The 25,191-nt window shown below is 40.5% G+C and overlaps 3 protein-coding genes across 3 annotated transcripts in view; all 3 read right to left on the reverse strand.

Moving 5' to 3' along the window:
* Positions 1-6,931, reverse strand: part of LOC139469692 (acrosin-like) — a 34,002-nt gene extending 27,071 nt beyond the window's left edge. The window contains exon 1 of the mRNA XM_071251936.1: positions 6,298-6,931. Coding sequence (XP_071108037.1) covers positions 6,298-6,369 — 72 coding nt within the window. The 5' untranslated portion in view covers positions 6,370-6,931. The remainder of the gene's footprint in view (positions 1-6,297) is intronic.
* A 1,573-nt stretch (positions 6,932-8,504) lies between these two features.
* Positions 8,505-9,970, reverse strand: LOC139469590 (acidic phosphoprotein-like). The gene is made up of 3 exons (XM_071251797.1): positions 9,821-9,970; positions 8,933-9,049; positions 8,505-8,627 (listed from the first exon to the last, which is right to left on the reverse strand). Exons 1-3 carry the CDS (start codon positions 9,968-9,970, stop codon positions 8,505-8,507), a joined length of 390 nt encoding a protein of 129 aa, XP_071107898.1.
* The window catches only part of LOC139469592 (pinopsin-like), a 50,324-nt gene continuing 35,099 nt past the window's right edge, over positions 9,967-25,191 (reverse strand). Inside the window, exon 4 of the mRNA XM_071251801.1 lies at positions 9,967-10,175. Within this exon, the coding sequence (XP_071107902.1) occupies positions 9,967-10,175 (209 nt within the window). The remainder of the gene's footprint in view (positions 10,176-25,191) is intronic.

Consider the following 25,191-nt stretch of genomic DNA (forward strand, 5'->3'; position numbering starts at 1 on the left):
TAGCTGGAACAGATTTCAAAAAGGCAAAAAAGTGATGAATATTATACGAAAGTGCTGTTCGCTTTATCGGTGGTGAGGTGAGGTGAAATGAGGTTTAACGTCGTGTCCAAGGTTATTGCACTTATATAGAGACATGCATGCACCTGTGTGTGTGTGTGTGTGTGTGTGTGTGTGTGTGTGTGTAGTGTGTGTGTAGTGTGTGTGTAGTGTGTGTGTGTGTGTGTGTGTGTGTGTGTGTGTGTGTGTGTGTGTGTGTGTGTGTGTGTGTGTGTGTGTGTGTGTGTGTGTGTGTGTGTGTGTGTGAGTGTGTGTCTGCTTGTACTAGTCCGGATGCCGAATTATAGTGCTAGCCCACTGATATACCATGCTGCAGTTTAACATGAATACCCCACTCAGACACAGTACACTGTGAATGTTTAAATAGAGCGTCAGGGTATCCTGTCTCCGTCAGAGTGGAGAAGCTGGTGATGTGACTTCACAGATTGATGCAGGGCGGCGGTTGGCCAAGAAGTTAAAGCATCGTCCCATCACGCCGATGATCAAGGATCGACTCCCAACATGGGTACAATGTGTTCTGCCAAAGCTGGTGTCTTCCATCGCGATAAGGCTGGACTATTGGTTACATCGACGTACATCCCTCCCTCACTTACTCGGAGAGTGATACCTCTATGAAGAGTATAACCTATGTTTAAAAACCGACGATCATTCATTCAATGGTAAAGTAGCACTAATAACATCCTTTGAAATGCTCAAGGTAGCCTCCGCGGACGTTATTGAGACAGGGCCCGACACCAAGTTGTGTCAGCAAGCCGGTGTTTTTACAGATCAAGTTCTTTAACGTCAGTTTATAGTTCCACATCATTTAAACCTAATATGCCTGCGACCTGTCGACCTGTCGGCCTGTTAACCTATTGGACCGGATATTTAGTTTTGGTTGTGTCAGGTGTACGTGAATGATGGGGGTGGTCTTATGGGATTGTCACAATGACCCTATGATTTGAGGTTAGAGAGTATCATCAGCCTACAACAGATGTATTCAGAAAGGCTTGCAATTAAACCAAGTCTTCGAAATTTAAAGCGGTTATCTAAGGTTAATTTTCGGTGGATAACATGAACATTAAATACCGAGTAGAAAGCGATAAATCACACATGTCCTTTGCCTACGTATAAGTGGAACTTTGCTACTGTTGTGACGATGTTACACGATATTTGGGTGGCTCCGGTATGGAGCCTTTGGACAAAAGGACGTTCTCGTGATTTCGGCTCTGTTACTGAGGGGTCTGGCAGGGGTGAAGAGGGGTTAGGTCGGGTCATTTACCAGAGGGGTTAGTTGTAGGGGTTAATGTGTCATATATAATCATCACACGTTACAAGAAGCGTACACAATGGAAACAGTTGATTATAAGGTTAAGGGTTAAATCAGAGATTCGTTGTCAAACACAAACTGTCTTCACTTACTACGGTGCTGACACGGAATGGCGAGGGTTAATCCCCAGGGCTATAGAATCATGTGGTGTACACGAGAACAACCGCTTTGGTGCGTCTTACTGTCTCAGAGGAAGAATTAACATATCCATTCATGCCGGTTTCATATCCTTTTAATGCATGATGGAATGACATACTACTACTACTACTACTACTACTACTACTACTACTACTACTACTACTACTACCACTTCTACTACTATTGGGGCGGTCGGGTAGCCTAGTGGTTAAAGCATTCGCTCGTCACGCCGAAGACACGGGTTCGATTCCCGACATGGGTACAATGTGTGAAGCCCATTTCTGGTGTCCCCCGCCGTGATATTGCTGGAATATTGCTAAAAGCGGCGTAAAACCACACTCACTCACTCACTCTACTACTACTACTACTACTACTACTACTACTACTACTACAACCACCACCACCACTACCAGTACTACTACTACTACTACTACCACTACCACTTCTGCTACTACTACTACTCCTTCGACTACTTTGACGACTACTACCACCACAACCATGCTACTTCTCCTACCACTATACTACTTCATCACGATATGGTTGACATATTTGCCGATGTGACGTTAAACCTTAACTCACTCACTATACTCCTACTACTCCAACTCCTCCTCCTCCTCCTCCTCCTCCTACTACTACTACTACTACTACTACTACTTCTACTACTACTACTACTACTACTACTACTACTACTACTACTACTGCCACTACTACTACCACCACTACTGCTACTGGAGTATTTAAGATTCAAGATTAATAAGGATTCTTCATATTTAAATCACAAATAACGTAGGCGACGGTAACGGCTGACACTTCACGGACTTGGGCGTTACAACATAAGACGCTGCCCACTCGTCACTTATCCCGACATGGACACGTTGGCCAAGTCAAGTGTATACAATCAATATTAGGAGTGATTCATTCATGAGTGAAACCCTGAGACACCGTCAAGTTAATAAACAGAGAAGCCATGTAGACCCTAGCCTTTATAGGCACTGTTCTGAGCAATGCTTTAGATTGAGTCCAGATTTATTTCGACAATAACACTTCCTGATTGTATAGGACTGGGGAAGAAGGCATTCCTTCAACTGAATGAAAGACGTCAGTCATCGAGGAAGGAACTCATGCATTTACAGCCTCTGCGAAAAGCGCTATTATATGACTCGTTTTCTTTCAATTGCCACATCTTATTTGTCATGAGTCACGGGGTATGATATTATACACAAAAAGGAGTGTCAGTCGAAAGGTGAAAGAATGTTGAGAAAATATACACAACATTCAAGCTGTTAATACAACCTACTAGAGCATGCGTGACGTTATACGTCTAAACAGTTTAGATGTTAATACTGACAACTAGAGTATGCATGACGTTATGCGTCTAAACAGTTTACATATTAATACTGCCTTCAAGAGTAGCCATGACGTTATACGTCTAAACAGTTTACATGTTAATATAGCCTACTAGAGTATGCATGACGTTATACGTCTAAACAGTTTACATGCTTAATACTGCCAACTAGAGTATGCATGACGTTATACGTCTAAACAGTTTACATGTTAATACTGCCTTCAAGAGTAGCCATGACGTTATGCGTCAACACAGTTGAGATGTTAATACTGCCAACTAGAGTATGCATGACGTTATACGTCGACGTATTTACCATAGCACCAAACGTAAGCATGGAATTGTATCATTACAACCTGCGAGAGTGTGAAGCAACATATATCAAACAATATTGTCATGCTATAAAAGCCCATGTTAATATTCCTGATTTCGTGCCACAACATATCCCACATACGTGTGCCTGTTGCCATGTCGTGACATAGCATATAATCTTGTTTCATCATTCAGTTTCGTATCTGTGACATATAATGAAATCAGAACAACACCCTGGGGGATATATAGGCAGCATAGGCCCCAATCACCCCACGCTACTTGTAAGAATCAACTCCACATTGGGTAGTATTAATGTGCGACCTGATGCGTGTGTCATCGTACGCCGAAGGCTCGGATTGTGTCTTGTGCCGTCAACCACGACTTTGTCTGGTATATTTATAGAACGGACTGAACTGTTTCCGCCTGCGGCGTAAAACAACACCTACTCCCTTCTCAATTGTGACAAATACATTGACATGCCTGCTGTGGTGTAATGAAACCCAAACATGTGCTGTTGGGCTGAGAAATGCCACACATTCGTGCACTTACTGGTGTGATAGATCACTCCTATCGACAGACAAGAATTCACACTCAAGAGTGCCTGTACCTGTCAAAGAACAGTGTGCAAACAGTCACGTATTTATTACCTAACAAATCACAGTCATGCTGTGACATATCACAGATACATTCACGCTGCATGTACGGGACAGGGACTACGCCAGTCAACCAGTATACTAATTGTAGCATCTATGACACAATCTCGGAACAGCGAAAGGCGATATACAGCAAAACCCAAAGGAACGTAAATATATATCATGTTCACGCTCTCCTTGACATATGCATCAACGAAGGGTGTCCCTTTCCTCGCTATCTACATCTGCCTCCGACATCAGTATCAAAGATCACATACATTGCAGCTACTGCGACAGGTTTTGCAATACCATATGCAGTGGTAAACCGGCGCATGAATGAAATCACAAAATATGCACGGATAGGACAAGCCTGATTTGGATAGGCGAAAACAAATGCTCAATGCATGAAACTACACTCAACACAATCCCAATTTACTTTCCCAACCCATACCTAACCCAAGCTTACCAACATTGCTCTGCTATGTACATAACAATTGCAGTTATGACAGCGCTCCATGGAATTCTCCCCTGTCTACAAGTGTTGATGCAATGCGACAAAATAAACAGAGTAACAGAACGATATCATGTTCAGATGGCCTCAAAAACCAAGCTTACGTCATTGACGGTCGACTCTAATCAGGGGAACGGACATAATGTCATGTGTAGTATATGAATTAGACATACCAGCTTCTATTTTACTTTATGATAAATGAGTGTGTTAGGCCCTCTGACACCTCTAGGAGGGAAGGTAATACTTGCGCAGACCAAAATAGTTTCGTGATAAAACAAAGGTAAAGAAACGGCCGCCTTGATGTACACCTTTCTGAAATGTACTACAAGTACCAAACAGTCTGCATATAGAACGTGTTTTGACATTTACACACTACGTCCCTGTTGAAATGTGATTGATCACTTTGGACATCAATAAAAACATATTGATAAAAAAGTCGAACAAAAAGATTTTAAGAAATTCCGTTTTTTTAACAAAACACTTTTGTAATTGAATTACACCGCTTTGAAAAATATCACGAGTCACAATATGGAACAACATTGTTTCTTTCTATGTTTCAGACATAACACAAATGAGTCTATGTGGCATGTGGTATCTACATCACAAGTTTATAACCTATTTATGCGTCTTACAGAACTCTTCACGCACCCAACTTAGTGAGGCAGTTAGCAACATGTGTGTTAAGTGTTAGGCAGTGGGATTCTTCTACCTCACTCCGTTACATTCAAGCTTCACTTTGTACACGAACAATAAGGATAATTGCTGGTGGATATTATGCCTCCAGATTAGTCCCAATAGATATACCATTCATGGGGCGATGTTTAAAAACCGGTTGACAATGTTATACTGCACACGACGATGTGTCGTTCTACATGTTTCTTTAACGGATTTCGATTATGTTAAAAAGCCCGTAGCCTCCACAGACGAGTGTCTCAGACGCACAGTAAAGTTAACTGGGTCAGTGGCACAACAAGTAGAGGTAGATGTGGGAATAACGTATGATATAACTTTAACATTCAACGCTGAGATAGCGTGACCACATAACGTGATATGATAAATGAAAACTTGTCAACAAGTCATATGATCTGCCATAGGTACGAGGACGTACAGGGACACGCCGATAAGAAACATGCATTATTCATATCAATTTCAAATCTGTCTACAATCTAAAATCATTCTATCAAGGAGTCAATGAGCTTGAAAACGAATGTATTAAATCGGATGGAAGGCATTTTTATATATACTTTAATTAGTAAACAACTATCAAGTTGTTTTTTTATTATATGAATTATATGTATTATGTCTGTAATAAACTTTTACCCTTCTTACCGTATGCAAGAAGACAGTCCGACGTTTCTTTGAAAATATGTACTGTGCCTTTAAGGGACGTAACAGTATTTACGGCATAATTACTGTTGCTACTGCTAGCAAACGGCTTGCGGCTAGCTGGGACACTTTACTCATTGTATGTGTCTTTTACAACTGTCCCCATGGGTAATTCGTACACTAGGAAGCGGACAAGCTTTTGTAGGTCATGTTTATCTGTCTAACCACAAGTTAAGTTGAGAAAATGTTTTGTTGAGAGTGTGTATATGTCTGTGAGTGTGTGTGGCTCTGCTTCTCACTACTTCTACACACAGTGAGAATTTACAACTTCTCTGAGGTATAGTACAAATTCTTTTTCACCTGTTTCTGCTGCTGCAACTCCATCAACCTGGCTTAGGGCAATTTCTCTAAGACAAACGTTGACGCTTCACGCGTTAATTTCATAACTGATAATTGTTTGAAGAAGGGTTGTGGAAAAGAAATACCACAATCGCATTACAAAATCATAGTGACAGGTAAGAGACGTCAGTGACGTAATTCTTACTAGTATTACACATTTCAGACACCCACTTGGCAAACATACGAAATGCACATCAATACTACGTGTGGTAAATATTAATTGCCCCCAAATCGGTTTTGCATTTTAGAGTAAAAATGTTAAACTACTCACAGTTGAAGGTCCGTCCGATGCGACAATAATCGCCATGCTTAGTATTACCGCAAGATCAAGTAAATAGCACATAGTGTAGAACTGTTGACCAGTCGCCAGTGGATGTATATGTGTCTGGGGTTAGGGACTACAGCTTGGATGTAGAGCCCTGAGGTTTGCCTACAACACGTTCTGAAGAAGAGTCTAAGCACAGTGTGCTTTCATCACTGTGCTTCACTGGGCTCACCCTCCTCTTATAAGAGTGACAGTGACACAAGCAGCACATCGGGTCAGGGCAATAATTGACGCCCCACCGTTGAGAGGAGAGCGTTACGCCGGTTGCAATAACTTGTTGTCGGACGGCCAAACAGGTTCATTCACAACCTACAGTGCATCTAAGTGCGGCGGCTCGTAGAGGGTGTGAGGGGGCCGTGCTTATGCTGATATGAATGTAATAGTTGTACGCGAAGGCGGAAACAATTGTGACGTTTCGACGGAGGCTGAGTGTGTCACACGACGACTCATCAATACATTTGTCGGGTCACGTGGGATTAAGATGACATCGATAAAAAGGAGTGGGCACCTTCTGCGCTGTTTGACGTTATGGAGGTGGGTCTTGGTAGAACAGTCTACCGCTGACTCCGCCCTATTGTCACTGTGGCTGTGGACATTCCTTGCCGTCAACTCATGTTTGTTTCACCGCGCAGAGTGTAGAAACTGTTTCTCTCGGGGTAGTCATTGATCGGAAGAATTTCGCTTCGATCATGGCTCAGCAATAGAACCAGTCTCGCAGTTTCGTCCACACAGGAACACATCACATGCTTCTCTCTGTATGGATAGTCCTTTTCTTTTAATAAATTAATATCTCTTTATCAGCGACATATGTATTTAATTAGACTCATTCTTTGGAAGTTCAAATAATTAAAGAGAGACTTATATACGAGAACGCAAACATACTGTTTTGAAGATAACATGCTTAAATATGTTTGGGGGAACATGAAGGACTTACGTTCAGAAATTATATTTCTTGAAGGTAAATTATTCTTGTATTCATCTTCCATGTTTATGGTATTGCGGTCATTGACTGCACCACGTCATCAGAATATAAATAGCTCAAATCTTGTGAAATTAACATTTTTTATTTGTAGATTCACATATCCACACATATTAGACATTTAAAAATAAAAACAATATTACGTTTCATTTTCTGCACATAAAAGAAAGTCTTATTCTCGAGAGGAGAAATCAGCTCTCCGCTTTTATGGTTTTGTGCATTCATTATTTCATATCATCTCAACCCACTGGGTTTAAATGTAAATGTCGTAAACATTTCGACGCCCAGGGCCCCTATCTCTATTTTATCGCATAAACATTTCATCTGACCGGATTAGCAAATGATAAATATTATCAAATGTTTACTTTACTTTGTTGCACCGTTGTTATTTCAATAAAGAGTGAAAAACCTCAATCTAACCTTCTCCCAACTAGCATCAACAAAATGTTAAATGACGTCACCATGGCGTGACGAAACACTATGAAAAGGACAGTTCATCTCTGTGGAAGAAATTAATAATTAAAGTAAATATCAAATCACTTTTATAACCGTGCAATGTCTCATTAACCGTGGAATAACACGGACAATACGTATGCCTGTCCATGTGAGAATATATATGTATCAGTCTTGCGCGGAACGAGGTAGGGTACCAATGAGTTATTGGATGGGCGTGGGTGTGTTTGTGGCATGGGTGTTGATGGGATGGGGCGGAGGGGTGTGAGTGGAGCGTTGAGAATTTGCTTCATATAGCTAGACACATCATGCTGAATCAGTTATGCATGGTACTTATTAATATCGAATTCCTTTCTCTTTTGACGAGAAAAATACTGCACAAAATAACATTTCTTATAAATAACCTCCAAATCTTACTGCAGGAGTCAGAAAATAATACAATGTTGGTATTTGCACATGGATTTACAACAATTATGTACTGCATCTGTGTCATACTGCATCTGTGTCATACTGCATCTGTGTCATATTGCATATGTGTCATACTGTATCTGTGTCATACTGCTGTACTTTATCTGTGTCATACTGCATCTGTGTCATATTGCATCTGTGTCATACTGTATCTGTGTCATAATGCTGTACTGCATCTGTGTCATACTGCTGTACTGCATCTGTGTCATACTGCTGTACTCTATCTGTGTCATACTGCTGTACTGCATCTGTGTCATACTGTATCTGTGTCATACTGCTGTACTGCATCTGTGTCATACTGCTGTACTGCATCTGTGTCATACTGCTGTACTCTATCTGTGTCATACTGCTGTACTTTATCTGTGTCATACTGCATCTGTGTCATATTGCATCTGTGTCATACTGTATCTGTATCATACTGCTGTACTGTATCTGTGTCATACTGTATCTGTGTCATACTGCTGTACTGCATCTGTGTCATACTGCTGTACTCTATCTGTGTCATACTGCTGTACTCATACTGATGTACTGTATCTGTGTCATACTCTACCTGTGTCATACTGTATCTGTGTCATACTGCATCTGTGTCATACTGCTGTACTCTATCTGTGTCATACTGCTGTACTGCATCTGTGTCATACTGCTGTACTGTATCTGTGTCGTACTGTATCTGTGTCATACTGTATCTGTGTCATACTGCTGTACTTCATCTGTGTCATACTGCTGTACTGCATCTGTGTCACACTGCTGTACTCTATCTGTGTCATACTGCTGTACTTTATCTGTGTCATACTGCATCTGTGTCATATTGCATCTGTGTCATACTGTATCTGTGTCATACTGCTGTACTGCATCTGTGTCATACTGCTGTACTCTATCTGTGTCATACTGCTGTACTTTATCTGTGTCATACTGCATCTGTGTCATATTGCATCTGTGTCATACTGTATCTGTATCATACTGCTGTACTGTATCTGTGTCATACTCTACCTGTGTCATACTGCTGTACTTTATCTGTGTCATACTGCATCTGTGTCATACTGCTGTACTCTATCTGTGTCATACTGCTGTACTGCATCTGTGTCATACTGCTGTACAGTATCTGTGTCATACTGCTGTACTGTATCTGTGTCATACTGTATCTGTGTCATACTGTATCTGTGTCATACTGCTGTACTTCATCTGTGTCATACTGCTGTACTGCATCTGTGTCATACTGCTGTACTCTATCTGTGTCATACTGCTGTACTGCATCTGTGTCATACTGTATCTGTGTCATACTGTATCTGTGTCATACTGCTGTACTTCATCTGTGTCATACTGCTGTACTGCATCTGTGTCACACTGCTGTACTGCATCTGTGTCATACTGCATCTGTGTCATACTGCTGTACTGTATCTGTGTCATACTGTATCTGTGTCATACTGTATCTGTGTCATACTGCTGTACTTCATCTGTGTCATACTGCTGTACTGTATCTGTGTCATACTGCATCTGTGTCATACTGTATCTGTATCATACTGCTGTACTGCATCTGTGTCACACTGCTGTACTGCATCTGTGTCATACTGCATCTGTGTCATACTGCTGTACTGTATCTGTGTCATACTGCTGTACTGCATCTGTGTCATACTGCTGTGCTGCATCTGTGTCATACTGCTGTACTGTATCTGTGTCATACTTCTGTACTGCAGATGTGTCATACTGTATCTGTGTCATACTGCATCTGTGTCATACTGCTGTACTGTATCATACTGCTGTACTGTATCTGTGTCATACTGCTGTACTGTATCTGTGTCATACTGCTGTACTTTATCATACTGCTGTACTGTATCTGTGTCATACTGCTGTACAGTATCTGTGTCATACTGCTGTACTGCATCTGTGTCATACTGCTGTACTGTATCTGTGTCATACTTCTGTACTGCAGATGTGTCATACTGTATCTGTGTCATACTGCATCTGTCTCATACTGCTGTACTGTATCATACTGCTGTACTGTATCTGTGTCATACTGCTGTACAGTATCTGTGTCATACTGCTGTACTGCATCTGTGTCATACTGCTGTACTGCAGATGTGTCATACTGCTGTACTGCATCTGTGTCATATTTAGCTTGTGAATTGAATGATTGTTTCACTTCAAAAATAACAGTTAAAGGGATCATGTCACACCTCATCACTAAATCTAACAAAGCAGTCGTTCCCGTGAAATCACGGTCCCGAAAAATGCACCGTGAAGAGCTAGCAGTTGGAAGATCACACCATCTGAGGTTCGAAGCAAACATGTGCCCGATTTGTGATGCTTGGTTTGTAGGCAAAATGTCTGTGTGGCTTATTGACGAAAGTTGTTCAGGACTGTTCCCAGATAATGTCCAAAGACCTGATAAAACTAGAATACACTACACAGCACTCATACCACAGAACCCTGTGATTCCTGGTTGGAATGTGTCTTCAGCAACCCATGCTTGTTGTAAAAGTCGACTGTGCTTGCCGTAAGTGGCAACTAACGGGATTGGGTGGTCACATTCGCTGACTTGGTTGATGCATGTTATCGTATCCCAATTGCGTAGATCGATGCTCATGAGGCGAGTCACTGGATTGCCTGATCCAGACTTGATCATGTACATACCGCCGCCATGCTGCTGGGATACGGGGGAGTGCGGCGCGAAAAACAAACAAACATACCATGAAACCTCTGTTGTTTGGCCTTGACTCTAGCGTTATTATCTCAGTGGGGTTATAATCAGCGTGAAATCACGTCCACTCACTCACAACTACAAAACTAGTGCAGCCTATCACAGTGAACACTGGAAAACCAGAGCTATCAGTCGCAGGGGTCATCTACCGTAACATTCCTGATAGGCAGTAGGGACAACGCCAAAGTAGGAAAACCTTCCATACATGGTGAGAGGGTAGGACTGTACCTTGTTTTGACCTGCCCTACACTGTATATTGGTGGGACTGTAGCATACCTGACCTAGGTACAAGGCACACAAAGTCATGACATGACATGAACGCCCCACGTTCGTATACAACAGTAAACATCACCAGGACTGATAACGCGACCTACTTTTCTAATGACATAACAACTTGCTGATAACTTTTTCATAAAAAAGGAACGCCTCTCCGGACATAAAAGATAACTCGGTAGCGGCTTGTGGTTTACTCCAAAACAACCCTTTGTTAAATGAACATGTATGGGCCCAGACTCAATTCAAAACGGAAACGGTTCCAAATCATAAACTTCAATTTTATTTCAATTTTATTTAGCCGTGTCTCGGATTTGAATGCAAAGTAGAATCAATGTCATTTTGCAACAAAACGTAAAGCTTCGTTTACTCTACATCACGCCTTTCACTCTCTGGTATGTCACGCCAACTGTTGGGTGGGTTTTGATGGGTATGAGGGCGTGAGATCTCAGAGTGACGTCTGTTCGTCTGCACTGTGCTCTGTATGTTCTGAAATCTAAGCTGTAACAGGAAATCATTGACTAAACAGAATGATATGAATAATGTCACCATCATTGCGAAGTATCCTTATACAGTTAAACGCCATTTGTCCGGATACTCCGCCTTTCTGAGAGTTACTACACATATAGGGACATTTCCCCCTAACATTTCATTTGGAACGAGGGCAGTCGGGTAGCCTAGTGGTTAAAAAAGATCACGCTGAAGACCCGGGTTCGATTCCCAACATTGGTACAATGTGTGAAGCCCATTTCTGGTGCCCCCCGCCGTGATATTGCTGGAATATTGCTAAAAGCGGCGTAAAACCATACTCATTCATTTCACTGTGAACGGCCAGTTTCATTAAAATGATATGAAGTTTAAGAAATGTTGAACTATGTGTCAGTTATTATTAACGTAATATCGGAATGAGGTTTTGTAGCCTAAAACCTTTGTGAGGTGAAGGTGAGGTGAAATTGGGTTTAACGTCGCGTCCACGATTATTGCACTTATATTGCAACGTGCTTGCACGTGTTTGTGTGGCTGCTTGTACTAGTCCGGACTGATGCCGATTTATAATGTTTGCACACTGAGATACCATGCCGCATTTTAACATGACTACCCCACTCAGACACAGTAAACTGACTCAGAGCCGACCAGTCCTTGTTTTAGCTCTTAAATGCCGAGCGCCAGACAGGGTAACAACAAGTACCATCTTTTAACGTCTTTTGGTATGACGCGGCGGGGGATCGAACCCCGGACCTTCCGCTCTCCGGGCGGACGCTCTACCACTAGACCCCGGAGGCGGTCCTAAACCTTTGTGAACCTGTGAAGCCAGACGCGGATAAGGCACAAGCCGGGACGACCTAGAACTAAAGTATACATATGATTTACAATTAAGATTGTTACAGAAACACCATTGAGAGGTACTATATTTGACATTGTAAACAAGTCTGTATTTAAAATGCGCCAAATCCGCTCACTGAATATATCCTCTGTGCTACATGATTTTTATTACTGCACCGGCGAATTCAATCCTATCTGCCGCATGTTTACGGCGTTTGTTGCTTAACGCCGTTCACAGCAATATTCCAGCTTTATTAACCAGTCTTGATCAGATAATCCAGTGATTGATGCAGCAAGCAACCACCCACGGCGTCGGGGAAGGATGACTCGCTACGAGCGTGGGCCCTGTTCCTCAAAGCGATCTTAGCGCTACAATGATCGTAAGCCTATGTTAAAGTATGGGACTTACGATCACCTTAGCGCTAAGATCGCTTTGAGGAACGGGACCCTGATCACCAAGCATGACCACCCATTCCCCATGATCGCCTCTTAAAACTAGCACAGGATGCTAAAGACCTATTGTAGCCTGGAATCCCAACGGGGAAAGAATCTGCCTTATTACACGCTGAAGGTTTTCTTACTATCAAAATACCATCTTTTTCTACCGGGTACCCATTCACTGCTGGGTGACCTACAATATGTCTCCTTGCACACGTCAGTTGATTAATAGACGCGAATCAACAAAGATCATATCGTGTAATCAAATGAAACTCAAAATAGGCGCAGTGTAAGATTTTAAGCATCTAGATCCTTGCATACAATGTCTAACAATGTTCGAGACTATCGTGCCCATGTGCTCTGGATGACATTCACTCGTGTGATACATAATTGTGTGTAAACAAAATGTTTTCCCGCGTTGACCCGCAAACTTCCAACTCGAGGCAGATTAGGGTGAGGGCATGTTGGGGGTCATTGTGTTGTGATCTCCGAGGTCGGATTCATGTTATCATAATCAGCTACATACTAAAGTCTGCGATTTAATATAATCCTGTAACCTATTTGTCCAAGATAGGTTGTATGTGATACAGTGTTGTCATCTATTGATATACAGTAAACTACGGTTATTACGAACACGCTTATAACGAACTGACGGATATAACGAACTTCATTTTTGGTCCCGACTATTTGCTGTAGTTATGCTGTATATATGCTTATAACGAACTACGGTTAAAACGAACTAAAATTAGTAGTCCCTTTGAGTTCGTTATAACCGTACTTTACTGTACATACACTTTGTAGTATGGTTTGTTCTATCATATTCTTAACTGAATAATAGCGACAAGCCCGTTGTTTATTCATAGTTGGAAATCTATTCTAAAAGCAGAGTCGTTTGTAAACATATCTCAAATTTACTGTTTCCGAAAGATCCAAACTGAACTAAATTAATACACATAAAACCCATCTGAACAGCCCGTCACTTTATCGTTTACGTCGTCTAAAAAATCCTACATGTTCGCTTATGCTGATTCATTAGTCTGCATTGGCACCTAATCACTCATGACAGTGCCGCTCCCTGTGGAATCGCCCAGATTTCCTTAATAACGAATCATGCGTACAGCGACAAGATGGCTCAACCATCTCGTCAGTAAGGCAGGGTTTCCGGATAACACAGGATCTCGACTGACGCATCTTCCTGACGCAACGGAGTTAACTGACTGTGGATGTCCAGTTTCCACCCTTAGGAACTAGGCTGGAATTATGGAGTTAAAGCTTGGCTAGACTAACGACTCTATGCATAGTCAATCAAAATCGCACAACAATATCGAAATTCGGTTCAGAAACAACATGGTGACTGCCGTGCAGATTTCGGTCAAATGCAGGATTCGCACAGTAGTTGGGTATCGACAGATATTTTGCATATCTTTTCGTGTTTTTAAACAAGGTACTCAATTCATTTGATGCACTTCGCAAGATAAGACCCGTTTTATTACAATACAGTTCTTGATTACCGATCAGATCGTCTGGACTGGGTGCCGTCATTTTGTTTGAGGCAAATGCAAGTCAGGTGCAACCTGATCGGCCAATAGGATGAACAAAGAAGGGACATAACTCGTAATAGCCACTGGTGGCGCTACAATCGACCCACGATATTCCAGCCTTGCTCAGCAAGGGAGGAAACGGGACTTTCATAGTCAGTTAACTCCCTTGCTTCGGGAAGATGCGATTGACGATACATCACTATAATTGTTTCATGGAAAAGGCACCACCCTCGCTGTGTGTGTATAAGGCAGTGTAAGACTGTACAATACACAGTTGCAACTAAAACTATGAGGTAGTATGTAATGTAAGTTACTGGTGATTGTTAGTAGCAGCTAATTGAAGCGCTCGTAAAATAAAAAGTGTTGTTTCCAGGTTGTTTTAATGATCGTCTGCGCCAACAAGTATCCCCCTTTGTGAATTAGTTACTTCCCTGAGTTGTTGTGAGAGAGTTCACTGTTTGAAAAGTTTCTAGAAGGATCGGTGTACCAATGTAAGAGCGAGACGAGGGCGATATCGTGACTTGCTACTTACCTCCTTGCCCAATACGGACACTAAGTCAGACAGGGTACCTGTCGGAAAACAACGATGTTTCTTGCATGCATTTATAATTGTTACCTTGATTAAAAAACGGACCACGCGACTCATTCAAAACGTTAGCTATCCAACAAATTCTGGACATTCGTTAGTGCACTGACTGTAAAAGGGCTTAGTATCCATTCAGCAACATATCTGACCCACCGTATTGAATTTTTGGGATTGTAATCCTAATCCCGCGTGTTTCAATATATTTTGTTAATTATTCGATGATCTTGTGAGGATATTTACCGAATTTTGGGTTAACCCTTGAGTTTTCACTTGGAAATCAACATGTTTCAATATAATCAGCTTAAACTAGTCCAAAATATTTGGGATCAAATTCTCGTTACATGTTGCTTAATGTAACAAATTGATCAAGGTTGGCCTGGCTACTTCGTTGTGTAAATCCCAATTCCTATCTCTACTCTGGTGACGTAATGTTACCTTCAACAATAATAGTGTGAGTGAGCAGGGGATTTATACCAGCGCTGAATTTAACATACGGTCGTTATGCATTGTACGATTACCTCTACTCTGGTGACGTAATGTTACCCTCAACAATAAGAGTGTGAGTAAGTAGGGGATTTATACCAGCGCTGAATTTAACATACGATCGTTATGTATTCTACGATTACCAAAACAATCTTTTTCGATTGTCGACTCGACTCAAGGTTGTCAGGGTAGACAACTCGGTGAACTTCCACTTATGTTGAGAGTGGTACCAGAAGTACAGGTGCAATGAGAAGTACTTCAAACGAAGAACTTTGTTGCATTTCCTGGCGCCAAGATATAAGGACAACAACCTATGCATTTCACGAGGAAAATGTTATTGTTTGTTTTAAAGAGTTTGTAAAACGGTTCAAGAGCAAGTCAGATAACTGGAGGTAAAGGAAGGCATGCCATGCCAGACCTGATTATATATTTACGGCTTAGACTGTAGACCTACCCCTCAACGCATAGTAAACATACGTAAGCCCCACTCTTCAGATTATATTTACCATAGAGAGGCCGGATTGCGGTAAGTGATTACCTCAAGGGTTTTCATAAAGTCTCTGGACCAGATATCATACCAAGATAGTTGGTCTTGATAAATGAGCACGAAATATGTTTAGGTCTAATAGAGGGTATTATAAACAATATCAGAATTGAATGATCAAGAATTAATACTGTAGAAATTGCAGTGAGTAGGTTATAGAAATAGTGCAAGCCTCCATGATATATACACTGATAAGACGATTTATTCTGTTTGAGTGAATATATCTTTTTATGTGCTCATGTGAATGAACTTAGGCATCCGTCTTAAAGACCCATTCCGTCTGTGAAAATTGAACTGAAGATTTAGGATTTGATTACGCCCATTAACCATTCCATGTTATACTATTACAAACAGTTCATTCTACGTGTGCGGCTTGTTGGTGAGCTAGACGTTGACCATGTTTACGGTTATAGCAAGAATACCGATGTCGTGTCATCGTTGTCAGGCCTACATATTCACATCCGTCCTATCAGCAACGCTTCTTGTTAAAGGAGGACTATCTACAGACCAACTGGCGGTCCTAGCAAGATTTATTATAATCATAATGCTTCAAAACCCTCACCATGTTACAATCATAGCAGATAATGCTTTGTACATGATGTCTTATGTGTATACAAGTTATTATCTACAATGTTTGAAGCCCATTTCATGTGTATACAAGTTATTATCTACAATGTGTGAAGCCCATTTCATGTGTATACAAGTCATTATCTACAATGTGTGAAGCCCATTTCATGTGTATACAAGTTATTATCTACAATGTGTGAAGCCCATTTCATGTGTATACAAATTATTATCTACAATGTGTGAAGTCCATTTCATGTGTATACAAGTTATTATCTACAATGTGTGAAGCCCATGTCTGGTGTCACCAGCCATGATATTGCTAGAATTTTGCTAAAAGCGGCGTAAAACCATAGTCGTCCGATACCTTCACACAACGAATCTATTGAGCAGAATCAAAATATTGTTTTGTTTTGCATCTCGAGAAGAGATGACTCAGCACATTTTTATCTGGACTGTGTTATTGTTTGTTGCTTAATGAGTGTAGTGTTGTTTGAATGAAAATGATGACATGAAACTGCAAACAAGGTTCCATACGTCATCCTAGTGACTATCGAATTATAGCAATGAGCACATCACATAAAGGAATAGTTTGAAAGTGTTAAACAAATGTGTATGATATATACAATAAATAAACTATAACAATTAATTCGATTTCCTTGAGAACTTTGAAGGGGCGGTTAAAGAATCACGTGTAAAACTACTGTCCAGCATTGTTAAAAACAAGCACACGTTTCTGTCAGCACGTTAAATTATAAAATATAGAACCAGGGCCTTTAAATATACGGAGTCGAGGTATCTCTCGGTACTCATTATCTGCTGAGGAAGTAGATATTCTTTCATCTTGCAGCTTGAGGAATATTTGCATGGGCAAAAGTTATCATTAATGTTCTCACGGAGGATGGGGCGTATTGAAAATAGCTTGCAATCTTTTGTATTTAGGAGAACTATGATATCATACACAAAGCAGATATGACCGAGCAATTTGCTGTTGTTCAGTTAATTAAGGGAGTGTTCTTAGTGCCGGGTTCCTTATGATCTATGTAACAGAAATCCACATGTTCATTTATATATATATTGGGGTCACGGGTGGCCCAGTCGTCTAAGGCGCCGCAATTCTCTGAACAGCGTTGGTGTCCATAGGGCAAGCCACAATCATATGATCGTGGGTTCGAATCTTGGCTCGCCCCGAACATGTTTCTATGTTTGTTAGCACCATACCCCGCTAGTGGGTTTCACAAAAGTGGTAACCGTCTATGATCTGCATCACTTCGGGCTTTCCTCCCACATTAAGCAGACATGTCGTGATATACTAGGAACTGGAATACTGTTCAAGGCGGCGTTGGAGGGGTGTGTACTGACTTTAAAAAATAAATAATGATAAAATTCATACCAAAGACAACAAAAGTCATTTATAACAATTTGGAGGGTGACAGATTCACGATTGTTCTCATGTGGTTGGGTTGTGAATGACATAGCTACTGGTCTCAACATCAAGTTCATAGGATGTACGTGTGTGTTGGATTTATTAGCAAAATGAAAAAGGACAAAATTTAACCAAAATGTTAGGTTCATACTGATATTATTTTATTGAATCTTGTTTAAAATACTATCATGTTATCTGTTTTAGTTTGTACTAGTTTTACAATCACATAGTCTCTTAAATAAAGCGACAAAATCCTTTCCATTTCCAGGAGAAATATCTATAAAAAGCAGAGTCGATTGTACGATTCCGACCATTCCGACTATGTGGTTATGAATCACTATCAAATAGTAATGATACGAAAATGTGAGCGTATCCTGCCCCACTGGTGGCAACCGTCACAAACACATGCAAAGGTAAGTCAATGATCACCTGAACAAACACGAGAACATATGATACAAGTCAAAATAGGGAAGTGCATCGGCCATCATTTTCGTCACTGATGCGTCAAATTTGGAAATTTCCTCCACATGTCTACCATAAAACTTTCTAAAGCTTTTTTAACTGATGAAAAATCTGCAACTGCAAATTAAAAAATTGAAATGTAAACGGTTTTTAATTTTTTCAGATGCCCTGACAATTCATGTGTGTGCACAAGTACCAAACGCAAACACGGACTCGCAAACACCAAATGTGGTTGCTAAATACACCTGTGGGTGGAAAATAACAATTCCAAATTAGTTCACATCGTTGGAATGCTCTAAATGTTTCTTCCAGTCAATTACGGCAGTATCAAATGATATTCCCAAACACAAGAACATATATGAAGCCGATTCCTGATCTTTAACCCTGATAAAATTCGCAAAATGTGCAAAGAAGATAAGGTTTTTCACACATATGATGTCAGAATGGAGCAACGATATGTAAACAAAAATCATCCCGAACATAAGAAGACATGATGGTTGGAATGGGTTACTGTTTAATCATGGCCATGCAAATAGATCATCACCTGCCTTTCAACACGTACAGATAACATCAGCAAGCTTGTTTCATATATAATAATAAACACAAGAGGAAAAAACAAAAACTAACCAAACACAAGATATCGCTCAAAGAGTAAAGAGGCACTATGGTTTAAAGAAAGAATCATCTTTAAGCCACGTTCTTCACGTGTGTATTCAGTTCCTCTTGGAAAGCATGTTTACATGAAGTTTCAGTGACTTTGGGTCTTTAGAAGTTTTTATAAAGCTCTCATTACTGCGAGAAGAGGGTAGCGGGATTGATCATGGCTTTGATGCGATAATGTGTTCGAAAATGATTTCAAACGATGCATTTATAAGCAGGTAATGCCATTGGCCTATCCCCATTGATCCTATTTGACAGACATCCTATAAACAGGCAAGTTTAGTGCGCTTTATTCGGTGTATAAACCGCCGTCAGCAGACATTAAGTAAACACTGTTTGATTAAGTTACTCCCAGTGACCTTTTTCTCTCTGGCTTCCGCTGGTTACAGAGAAGGCCAACAACACGCCTTCTGAGCAGCGAGACCATTCGCCCCTTCGTCCTACCGTATCTATTCTAGACGTATGAGCTTGGCACGGATTCGTTTCCGTTGCTCAAAGAACACTTAACTGCACCCTCTTGTCTTTTGACAATGTTTTGTAGGCTTACCGTGAAGGAAAACATCTACCGAACTCAAGGACATCAATGTTTCCACATCCTGTGCTCTGGCATGTGGGGCTGATACCACTTGGATTTCAAGGTCACGATAAACTGGAACAGAATGACACATTTAGATGTATGCGCGAATGGTTCTTGGGAGTAGACTACAAGTCTTATGAAAGGCAGTGATGTTTTGAGAGATAAAAGTTCATGATTTGGTACATGATTAGTTGGAGATCCAAATACTAATTAAGAGTAAAAACTAGAAATAGAGAAAGGGAACATGTATAGTTATTTTATTCACCTGAAACAACCCGAAATATCTATCTTGTACTCTCCAAGGAACAGAAATAACAATTAATCAATTTATCTTTTGATAAACTAATAAAAGACTCAAATGTAAAAATGAAATAAAGAAATGTTCATCTGCGAAAGAAGTTGATGTTCGAATGGCTGTATACCAAGCTGCTCCGCGTCAACCAATAGCAACACACACAATTCACGTCTCATCGAGCCTTGCACTCTTAGCAGCTTCACATACATGCTGTTACAAAACCACGAATGTGTGTAATTGTTCATATAAACCAACATGTGTTTTGTTATGCCCCCAGGGGGGAATGCCAGGTATTGGTAATTGCTTGCTTCAGTTTAGTCTACAACGGAGGGTATGGCTAAATTTAGACGGCAAACAACAAGAACCGGAACAGACAGGAATATTACTAAACACCTGCATAACTATGTTTTCAGCGTTCTGTACATGGTGTTACGCAAACGCATCATATTTACACTTATCTTGAGGCCTAGAAAAAGAACATTCTTCTATTTGCGATAACCGTGTGTAGAACTGTTTTGTGCAAACTCTACTGGGTTTCATAACAGTTAGATGTGCATGCTAACTGGAATCTGTATTTACGTAAGATAGCAAATATCGTACAATATCATCTTACGTTAATTTGACATGTATGACGTCCATATTTTTTGCATAACTTCAAAATATTTATAGTACACGAAATATCATCGTGTTCGTTTTTGTGTTTCCTCTTTGGGACTGTGATATATTTATGAATGCATCATGGATGTGATTTATACCTATGCAGTACCAACCCACATAAAACTTAATTTTGCATCTTCAGTACTGTTATTAGCACAAACAGTGAGTGAGTGAGTTGGGTTTCACGACGATTTTAACAGTATTCCAAACATATCACTGTTGAATTATACAGTTGCAGAGATTTCATCATTTTAAAAAAACTCAGTAATATTGAAACTAGTAACAGACAACAAAACAGTAACAATATTAAAAGTAATATAAGTGGGGAATCTGAGTATGTTCGAAATCGGTATAAAGCGCTATATTTTGTCCTTTTCAATATTTAATAAACGCCCCTTCAAATATGAGCAACAACATTTATCTTTGTTAATCACAACACAAACATATGTGACACTTAAGACAAAATGATTTCTGTCCCTCAGTTTGTCATGATCATCCTTACAGTACATGTATGATTGAGTGAGTGAGTTGGGTTTAATGTCGCTTTGGGCAGGCGTTTCTCGCGTGCAGAAGGGACGCAACTCTGCAAAGAGAATTGCGGCCCCTTCGACGACATGGCCACCCGTGCCCCTTTGGTAGCACAAGCAAAGCAATATGTATTTGATAAAGGTGCTCTTGGTCAACACCTTTTCCTTGGAGTGAGTGAGTGAGTGAGTGAGTGAGTGAGTGAGTGAGTGAGCTTCTTACGCCATATATCATAAATGTCACGACGTGGGACTCTAGAAATGGGTTTTACATAGTATACGCAAGTGGTGAATTGAACTAATAACTAACTAACCCAGTAAAAACAATTGTTTGGATCGGCCTCGGCAATGACAAAAATAACTACTGTACCTACAATGATGGTAGAAGAAGGGTTTTTCTACATCCCTGATTACAACGTACACAATTAAATCGTCAATCCGACTTTAAGTCTTTGCAACATCTTTGAACAAGTAGGGCTATTCAATAAATAAAAGGTCGCAACAAATATTTCCATAATCATAAGACATCTCTTGTAAAAGCAGAGTCGAGCGTTTTGATTCCGACTAAATCATAAGCAAGTGTTTATGAAACACTATCAAACAGCGAGGATACCAGGTGATCGCATAAAGAAATTTCAGAACGAACATGTTTTCATGATGAAGAAAATACATCCGTATATATAGAATGTTAATTGAGAAATTAATTATAAAATTATGGAAACTGGTGTTGATTTTAGCATCAAAGGATTATCGGTTTCTTTTAGTTAAGGAAATTGTACAACACGTTGGGATAATAACATCACAATCAACGTTCCATTCTCCACTTGTGCAATTTAAGTGATATATATATATGCTTGATAAATGAACATTTTGTTAAGTAATTGCAATCGGAAATACCCAGGTGGTGGCTGTATCTCACCTGTTGCGCACCTGTATCGTACAATAATAAACATTACTCTCATACCAGAATGATTTGATCCATATGAGGCAGGCTCGTGTTATGCACTATGGGTGCGTGCCGGAGATACTTGAGCAATTTATGGACTGTTAAGTACAGCTTATGGAGGTATTTATATGATAATTATACACTAAGATGTCCAAAAATAAACCCAGAAAAGGATTCGAACCATTCCGTAAAACGGATTCATGTCAAGGTTACGTTGAAAACCGTACATTCAGATTGTACTTACGCATTTGTATAAAACTATCTTTCTTGTCCACCTTGGGCTGTTAAACAACTGTTGTTCGGAATACAATACAGACGACTCAGCAGAGGAGTGAAGACTTCAGGTGGGGGCGGTCGGGTAGCCTAGTGGTTAAAGCGTTCGCTCGTCACGCCGAAGACCCGGGTTCGATTCCCGACATGGGTACAGTGTGTGAAGCTCATTTCTGGTGTCCCCCGCCGTGATATTGCTGAAATATTGCTAAAAGCGGCGTAAAACCATACTCACTCACTCACTTCAGGCGAATCCGAATCCACAAAACTCTGACTGTAGTAGCTTATGAGAATCGACTGGTTTTATATGAGTATACTTGTCTAAATTGAGGATCGACTAATCCTAAAGGAGGGTCGATAGGTCATACATTAGGATCGATTTGTCTAAAATGAGGATCGATTGGCTTTAAATAAGAATCGATTGGTCTTAAATAAAGACCGACTGATCGTAATGAAGATCGATTGGTCTTAAATTAGAATAGATTTATCATAAATGAGGATCGTTTAGTCTACAATGAGGATCGCCTTATAAATGAGGATGGACTGGTCTTAAGAGGAGATTTACTGTGGTCAATGAGGATCTAATGGCTTTCAGTAAGATCTCACTGGTTAAAAATGGGATTCGAATGATCTAAAATGATGATCTATCAGTCTTAAACGAGGATAGACTTGACTTAAATGAGGATCGATTGGTCTTAAATCAGGATCGAGTGGTTTTCAACAAGTGGTTCTTTTATCTGGTTGTAACCTGATTGTTATCTGGTTGTAACCTGCCTGTTATCTGGTGGTAACCTGTTTGTTATCTGGTTGTAACCTGGTTGTTATCTGGTTGTAACCTGGTTGTTATCTGGTTGTAACCTGGCTGTTGTCTGGTGGTAACCTGTTTGTTATCTGGTTGTAACCTGGTTGTTGTCTGGCTATTATCTGGTTGTAACCTGGTTGTTATCTGGTTGTAACCTGGCTGTTGTCTGGTGGTAACCTGGTTGTTATCTGGTTGTAACCTGGCTGTTGTCTGGTGGTAACCTGTTTGTTATCTGGTTGTAACCTGGTTGTTGTCTGGTGGTAACCTGGTTGTAACCTGTCTGTTATCTGGTTGTAACCTGTTTGTTATCTGGTTGTAACCTGGCTGTTGTCTGGCTGTTATCTGGTTGTCACCTGGTTGTTATCTGTTTGTGACCTGGTTGTTATCTGGTTGTAACTTGTCTGTTATCTGGTGGTAACCTGTTTGTTATCTGGTTGTAACCTGATTGTTATCTGGCGTTAACCTGTTTGTTATTTTGTTGTAACGTGGCTGTTGTCTGACTATTATCTGGCTGTATCCTGGCTGTTATCTGGTTGTAACCTGGTTGTTATCTGGTTGTAACCTGGTTGTTATCTGGTTGTAACCTGGTTGTTGTCTGGTTGTAACCTGGCTGTTGTCTGGTGGTATCCTGGTTGTTATCTGGTTATCACCTGGTTGTTATCTGGTTGTCACCTAGTTGTTATCTGGTTGTTGTCTGGCTGTTATTCGGTTGTAATATGTTTGTTATCTGGTTGTAACCTGGATGTTATCTGGTTGTTACAAGGTTGTAACCTGGTTGTGACCTGGTTGTTATCTAGTTGTCACCTGGTTGTTATCTGACTGTAACCTGGTTGTTATCTGGTTGTAACAAGGTTGTTAACGGGTTGTAACCTGGATGTTTTCTGGTTGTAACCTGGATGTTATCTGATTGTAACAAGGATGTTATCTGGTTGTAACCTGGTTGTTAGGTGGTTGTCACCTGGATATTAACTGGTTGTAACTTGGTTATTATCTGGTTGTGACCTGGCTGTTATCTGGTTGGTACCAGCTTTTTATTTGGTTGGAGCCTGGTCGTTACCTGAAGTCATTCAAGGGCATTTCGAAGTTGGAAGAACTTGACACTGGTTACCACATGTGTCTCTCACAGCGATGATACTTGACTGTAACCTGTTTCTTATCTGACTGTTTTATTCCTGACAGATACGTGATTGTTATCAAATACCTTGTTCTCAACTGGTGGTTATGGTGTTATTGTCCGTCCGTCCGTCTGTCTGTCTGTCTGTCTGTCTTCTCTTTGTCTCACCGTTTTCAGTTGTAATGCTGTCATATATCGTCCGCCTGTTCTCTCTCAGCTGGATACACTTAAGCAAGGTGAACACACCGATCTGTCTATGTTCACCATATACGCGCAGATCCTATTAATCTTAAGAAATGATTTCTTTTGGTGTCTTTAAGAATTTAACACTACGCGGTTAAGCAGCATAACTTCAGCTGAAATTAATCAACTATGAATATCAAATACCGCTCTTGAGACATCACGCAGCCACACCTTCATTTTGAATAGCTGAGCCGGGTTTTTCTGCTGGTGTTCATTTACCCCATAAATCTTAGCATCCATATAAAATGAAACGTGATAGGTTTATTACACAGGTGTCTTTCAGATGTCTTGCCCCAAGAACTCTCCGTGTCATATAAAAAAACCAGCCACACGTATGTTTTACTGGCTCAAGAAGTGGATTCTGCATCGTGGCTGAATTCTGGGGCTCATTCAGATGTCGCGCCATATGCATTACGTCCCTTATAACATAAATATTTGCATATACTTTTCAACGCTCATGAAACCCGAACAAAGTCCTGTCGTAAAGAACAATAAGCGAGGATATAATCTTTTC

This window comes from Haliotis cracherodii, unplaced genomic scaffold (assembly GCF_022045235.1).
Source record: "Haliotis cracherodii isolate W230 unplaced genomic scaffold, xgHalCrac1.p SCAF_2, whole genome shotgun sequence".
Classification (NCBI taxonomy): Eukaryota; Metazoa; Mollusca; class Gastropoda; order Lepetellida; family Haliotidae; genus Haliotis; species Haliotis cracherodii.

What these genes read in the sequence shown, in the direction of transcription:
- LOC139469590 (XM_071251797.1), bottom strand. Translation starts at nt 9,970, where the DNA reads ATGACACAGATACAGTATGACACATCTGCAGTACAGAAGTATGACACA. An exon ending in AGCAGTATGACACAGATGCA is followed by an intron (nt 9,050 to 9,820) that starts GTATGACACAGA and finishes AATATGACACAG; the next exon opens with ATGCAGTATGACACAGATAA. An exon ending in AGCAGTATGACACAGATACA is followed by an intron (nt 8,628 to 8,932) that starts GTATGACACAGA and finishes AATATGACACAG; the next exon opens with ATGCAGTATGACACAGATAA.